At 25.6% G+C, this 6,750-nt stretch overlaps 1 protein-coding gene across 4 annotated transcripts in view; it reads right to left on the bottom strand.

Annotated features, from left to right (window-relative positions):
- Positions 1–6,750, bottom strand: part of LOC117176113 (golgin subfamily A member 6-like protein 22) — a 251,380-nt gene that overhangs the window by 21,941 nt on the left and 222,689 nt on the right. For all 4 annotated transcript variants that reach the window (XM_033366169.1, XM_033366168.1, XM_033366166.1 and 1 more), the window contains one exon: positions 554–953. In XM_033366169.1, coding sequence (XP_033222060.1) covers positions 554–953 — 400 coding nt within the window. The remainder of the gene's footprint in view (positions 1–553; positions 954–6,750) is intronic.

The following is a 6,750-nucleotide window of genomic DNA, read 5'->3' on the forward strand; positions in this document are numbered from 1 at the left end:
ATTTCCTGAAATCCTGGATAATGTATTAAAATACATTGAAAGCTTTAAAAGCGCTTAAAAATCCATTGAAATCCTCCAAAAATTTACAAAATCCTGTGAAATCTTTTAACATCTTTTAAAACCTTATATGTCCTGCGAAATCATTCCATATCTTCCGAAATTCTAGAAAATTATTTATACTAAAATATTATACACGTTTTAAAAATACCCAAAAATCTTAAAAATCTTTTCAAATGATTGAAATTCATGAAAAATTTCTCGGAATCTTTAGAAAAAACACTGGAATATTTCAAAAGAATTCAAGATAATTCAGAAATAGATATAGGCCCTGAATATTTTTGCAGTTAATTCTTACAGAAAATCCTTAATTTTCGCTATTTTTCCCAAATTTCTGATTCTTGAAAGCTCTGATTTGATTATAATTTTTTTTAAATTCCATTATGGGCTGCAAATAGGGTACTTTTGGAACCATAACTGAATACAGGGTACAATAGAGAATATAGAGAGCAGCATATGAGGCCTGAATTTGGAATATTAATATAAATATGCTCACTCCTGTCGAGAATTCGTCGTCTTGATTGTTGTACTGCGTCGCACAGACCAAATTTTTGTTCTGTATTTCTTCTTGTCGACGAGCCTCTGCAGCTTTCTTCTCTTTTTCCTCGATTTCCTTAATTTTGAGTTTCTCCTGGACTTGAATTCGAAGCTCTTCCTCCTTTCTCTCCTCATCCAAACGTTTTGCTTCTTGGACTCTTGCAGCTTCTTCCTGTCTCTCGATTTCCTCCTGCTGTTTCCTCAAAATTTCTTCCTGCTGGCGAATGTTCTCCTCGTTTTTTCGCATTGTTTCCTCCTGACGACGTTGCTCTTCGGTTTCCTGAGCGCGCTCGCGTTCCAGCTGCATTTTTTCTTCCTCTAATTCAAGAAGTTTATGTGCCAACTTCTCTCCGATGTCACTGTTAAGAGAAAAATTTCAATTTCAGCAAACAGGATGGCCCTAAAACTTCATTTTCAAAATTCCCTAACTTTTCCTGACTAATTTCATATTTTCCCCTGATTTAAGGGAAAAATTCTAATATTATAACATTTTTATTGTAGAATCTATTAGAAATGAAATAAAACAATTTTAAAATTATATTTACTTTTTTTATTATTCTTCAGGTCTGCCACAGCCTAATTTACTTGAAAAAAATTAAAGCGATAAAAAATGACTAATTATTAACCCAAAAAATGCACTAAAAGTAACTAATAAGCAATAATAAGTGAGTAATGTTCTTCTGTAATTGCCATTGATTTCAGCAAAATTGAAGTGAATTTATAGGAATTTAAGGAAAATGAGAAGAATTCGATGAAATTCATCAAAATTAAAGGTGAACTGACAAAAATTGAAGCGAATTGACAACAACTGAAAATGATTAAAAAATTCATTGAATTCAGGAAGCTTGAAATGAGTTTAGAAAAATGCAAAGGAATTTAAAAGAATTTAATACAATGCCTAAGAAGTCAAAGTAATTATAAAAGACTTCAATATTAAAGGAAAGAAATACAGAAAAAATGTAATCCACTGACTTGAGTAAAATTAAGTGAATTTAGAAGAATTCAATTAAATTCGAAACTTTCTAGAGAATTCCAAAAAATTCAGGATTAATAAGAATACCTTCATTTAATTTTTCGGAAATGTCATAAAATCCCAGAGAGACTTTTAGAGTATCTTTAAAATCTTTAGGTTCGATAAAACTTTCAAATGCTTAAAAAACTCTTGAAAAAATTGAAATCAATTACAAACTTCTTGGGATGTTTTTTTTAATTCCCTAAAATATTGCATAACCTTTGATATCTTTTAAACACCCTTGAAAGTTTTTAAAGCTTTCGAACATTTTTGGAACTTTTAAGAATACCCTAAAATATGTTAAATCTTTTGAAATCCCTTAAAACATTTTAAAACTCTTGAGAATTCTTTGGAATATTTAAAAATACCCTAAAATCTTTCAAATCCTTTAGGGTCAATTCAAATTATTGAAATATATTAAAAATACGCTATGATATTTCAAATCCTTACAACTATTTTTAAAGGTCTTTGAAATTCCTTCAAAGTTTTAAAAATACTCAAATATCTTTGAAACACCTAAACTATTTCAAATCCCTTAAAATTTCTTAAAGCTCTTGAAAATTCCTTATGATATTTAAAAACACCCTAAAATCTTTGAAAACCATTTGGACTCAGTTCAAATGATTGAAATCTATTAAAAATACCATATTTCAAATCCTTAAAAATCTTTTGAAATCCCTTGACATTTTTAAAAGCTATTAAAAATTCCTTGGAATCTTTTAAAATACCTTGAAATATTTCAAATGCTTTGCAATCTTTGCAATCCTTTGAAAGTTTTTAAGGCTCTTGAAACCTTTGATATATTCTGAAACCCCTTAAAACTTTTTAAAAATCTTTAAAATTCCTTAGAAATTTTAAAAATACTCGACATTTTTTTAATCTTCTGGATTCACATTAAATTATTGCAATCTATTAAACATAGCCTAAGATGATGCAATATTTTCAATTTATTTCGAAATATCCCTTGATATTTTAAAATGTTTTTAAAAATTCATATAAATCTTTAAAAATGCATTAAAATCTTTTAAACATGGAAATATTTTAAATCCTTTGAAAACTTTTGAAATCCTTTGAATGTTTTTAAAGCTCTTGAAACTTTTTAAAATATCCTAAATTATTCAATAATCCTTTAAAACCTTTAGAAAACTCTTACAAAATTTTAAAGATCTTTCAAATATACCTTAGAATTAAAAAAAAACCTGAACATTTTTTAAATCCTTTGGACTCACTTCAAATTATTGAAATCTATTAAAAATACCCTAAGATATTTCAAATTCTTTAAAATATTTTGAAATATTCCTTGACATTTTTAAAAGTTAAAAAATTCATTGAAATCTTTTAAAATACATTGAAAAAATTGTAATCCTTTGAAAACTTTTGAAATCCTTTCAAAGTTTTTGAAGCTCTTGAAATTTCTATAAAATATTCAATAATCCTTTGAAATCTTTTGAAATAACTTGAAACTTTTAAAATATCTTTAAAATTCCTTAAAAGTTTTTTAAATATCCGCAAATTTCGTTAATCCTTTGGAATACCTTCAAATTATTGAAATATATCAATAATACTTGGAAATCTTTTAAAATACGTGAAATATTTCAAATCCCTTAAAACTTTTTAAAAACTCTTGAAAATTGCTAAGGATTTTTTTTTAAATAACCAAAAATGTTCATAAATCTTTTAAATCTCTTCACATTATTGAAACATATTTAAAATTCCTAGGAATTTTTTTTAAATACCCCAAAAATTTTCAAAATAATTCAAGAAAATTTTGAAATAGATATAAATCTGAATTTAATAGTGAATAAATTCCTAAATTCGTAAATTAACCCATGGGTTAATTTAATGAAAGAAAGGTAACAAAAGTGATCTTTTCGTTTAAAAATGTAACAAAAGTGACTTTAACTTTAAAAAATCACTCAAAGTTGATAAAAAAAAACTGTGGCTCTCCTGATTATTCTCGATAGTTACATGAAATGTTTCTTATAGAAATTCCCTGCATTTTTTAACATTTTTTTTTTATTTTAACTTTTTCTCAATTCCGGGGAAGCGCTTCGATCGAAAATTGAATTCGAAATGAAAGGTCAAAATAGTCGAGGTTATTTATTTCCACTTACTTCGCATGTATCTTAAGTGTTGACAAAAAATTTCAAAATTGAATTTGGCCAATTTTAATTAATAAAAATAAAAATAATTAGTGTTAAAAAATTTCTATCTCATACAATTTTGAAAACAATTTTTTAATTTTTAATTCGTACACTCTAACTTTATAAATTATTAAAAAAAAGGCATTCGAAACTCAAAATTAAAATATTGTGGAATACGTATGTTCAGTTTTCAACTTACTTTTTGGCTTTCTGTTTAGCAGCAAATTTGCTTCAGATATTTTAATTTAGCATTTGAAGGTTGCCGACTGAAATATTTTACAATAAAGAATTTTCTAGAATTTCGGAATATATGGAACGATTTTACAGGTTTTAAGATATTTAAAAATATTTCACTAAATTTTATAAGGATACGAAAGTTTTCAATAATTGCAAGGATTTTTTTGAAGATCCCAAGGCATTTTATTAAATTTTCCAGAATTTTAGGAAATATCACTAAATTTCATACAATTTCGCGGGATTTAATAATATTTTAGTGGATTTTAAAGAATTTATTTTCTTTTGAATTTTTTTAACTTATTTGAATCCTACTAAATTTACCTACTTAATTTAATGAATTTTAAAAAGATATTTTTGAATTGATCCTATGGATCAATTGATAAAATGGTGAAAGGATTTAAAATATTTTAAGGTATTTTTTCAAATTCCTTGGCATTGTCAAGACCTTAAAACTTTTAAATATTGTAGGGTCTTTTAAAAGATTTCGAGGAATTTTCAAGATATTTAAACAATTTCAAAGGATTTGCAAGAGCTTAAATAATTCTCAGGGATTTTAATATTTTAATGGATTTGAACAAATTTATTCGCTAAAATTAGGGGATTTCGTAGCGTTTCAATTTATTCTAAATTCACTCAATTCTGCTCAATTCAATCGATTTATAACAACAAGTTTTTCTTTCATTCGGCTTGAAGTCTTTGAAAATCACCTTAAATTCGTAGGCATCATATCGAATTCTTTTGAATTATCTTTAATTTTTCCACTCATTTCAAACTTAATTCAATGAATTTTTTTACACCTTGTCATTTCCCCTAAATTCCTCTAAATTCACTCAAATTTTACTGAAATCACTGAAATTTTTTTCGATTTTTTCAATTATTTCAAATTCATTTGAATTGTTTTGTAGTAATTATTCACGTTTTTTATTAGAAATTAGTAGAGTTTCAAAAATTTGAAATTATTTTTCAGAATTCATTCTGAATTCCCAATACACTTGAATTCATCTAAATTTACTCAGTTCTACTTTATTCAGTGATTTTTTTAGATTTTTAAAAAGTTTTTATTTAATTTATCCTAAATTCTTTTAACCTCACCATGAATTCTCATAAATTCAATCGAATTCTTTTGAATTCCTTTGAATTCCCTTGCATTTTTCTAAGCTGAATTCAAATTTTCCGAATTCCATTAAGTTTTTCCATATTTTTATCTATTTAAAAAAATTTTCAATTCTAATTAATTTAATTTTCTTCGTTTCCCTAGGCATTATATACATATAATGCCCAACAGAGGCCAGGTAAAGTATGTAATACTCTCTATTATACAGATTGCTTAGGCATTATATATAATGCCCAGTAAGACGCAGGGAAAAAATGTTGAATTAAACATTTAAACAAATTTTTGTATTTTTCGAAAACAAATGTTTAAGCTCAATTTAAAAAAAAATCCACTTTTGATTTTCTTTTAATCCTTTTTTAAATTTAGTTTACAATTTGCTTCAAAATCCTTTAAAATCAGGATTTTCCAAATTTTCAAACTTATTTTAAACTTTTTAATTAGTGTGTGCTAATAACTCAAGTAGAAAAACATAATTGTTTATGCAATTAGGTATTATTTTAAATGATATTGTTTTCAAATAATGCTAGAGGTTGCAATTTCTTTTGTCTTCAAGATTTTAAACATGATATTTTTCATTTCATAAATTTTCCAGAGATTGTCAAAAAGATTTTTAAATCGCATCCATTCCTTATTAGTTTAAATCCAACATTAATTGAATGATCGGGAACCATAAGTAAAAAAGTCTCAAATTTAAAATTATTTTTTCACTAATTATTTTTTAAACAATTACTGTTTGTTTAAACAATTTTTTTCTCACCTGTAAAAAGCCATCATTTTTGGGGATAAATGATACAGTTGATGAATTTTAGTAATAATATTTTAAACTTCACATATTTGAAAATTAATTATTTGAACAATTTTTTTCGTTTAAACCGTTTTTCCCGAGTTCTTTTTTCATGTTCAGAACACAATTATCGAATTATGAAAGCAATTTTTTCAGGATATTTGTAAATTTTCTAAACAATTTTTATTCATTTAAACAATTTTTTCATCCTGAAAATCTTGAAATATGATAATTTAAGCTAGAAAAATTATTATTGAAATTAATCAACATTATTTACATGAAACTAATATTTTTCATTTTTCAGAGCATTTCTGGACACAATACAAGGGGGTTGGGGGGCGTCAACATTAAAAGTTATTGAGTGTGAACTATTCCTTAAAAATTCACTAAGAGGCGCTCAAGCTTAAATTTACAAGAAAAATTAATAAAATGTACTTATTTTCTTTCATTTTTCCGAAAACAGAGTTTTTTTCATTAAAGACCCCATCATAATGTCAAAAGCCAGGGGTACTAGTGAATTTTAACCTATTTGAAAAAATATGGAATTTATTTTTCCCTAAAACAAAGAAATTTTGAAAGGGGGAAGGGAGTATCGGCCGCCAAAAATCGAAAGTAAAATTTTTACAGGTATAAATGTGGACACACTATTTTTGCACTGATTTAATGCATTCTTTTATAAATTTAAAAACCTTTAAAAAATGGCATTTCTAAAAATTAAAAAAAAAACAGCACTTTGTTATTAAATAAAAAATGGTTAAATGATTTTTGAGAAGTAGCTTGTCATGAATCTCTTAAAAATTGTATTAGATTTTAATTTTCGTAAAAACTCCAAATCTGATGACAATTGTAAATGCCGGGCATTATA

Source organism: Belonocnema kinseyi, chromosome 7, assembly GCF_010883055.1.
Source record: "Belonocnema kinseyi isolate 2016_QV_RU_SX_M_011 chromosome 7, B_treatae_v1, whole genome shotgun sequence".
Taxonomy (NCBI): domain Eukaryota; kingdom Metazoa; phylum Arthropoda; class Insecta; order Hymenoptera; family Cynipidae; genus Belonocnema; species Belonocnema kinseyi.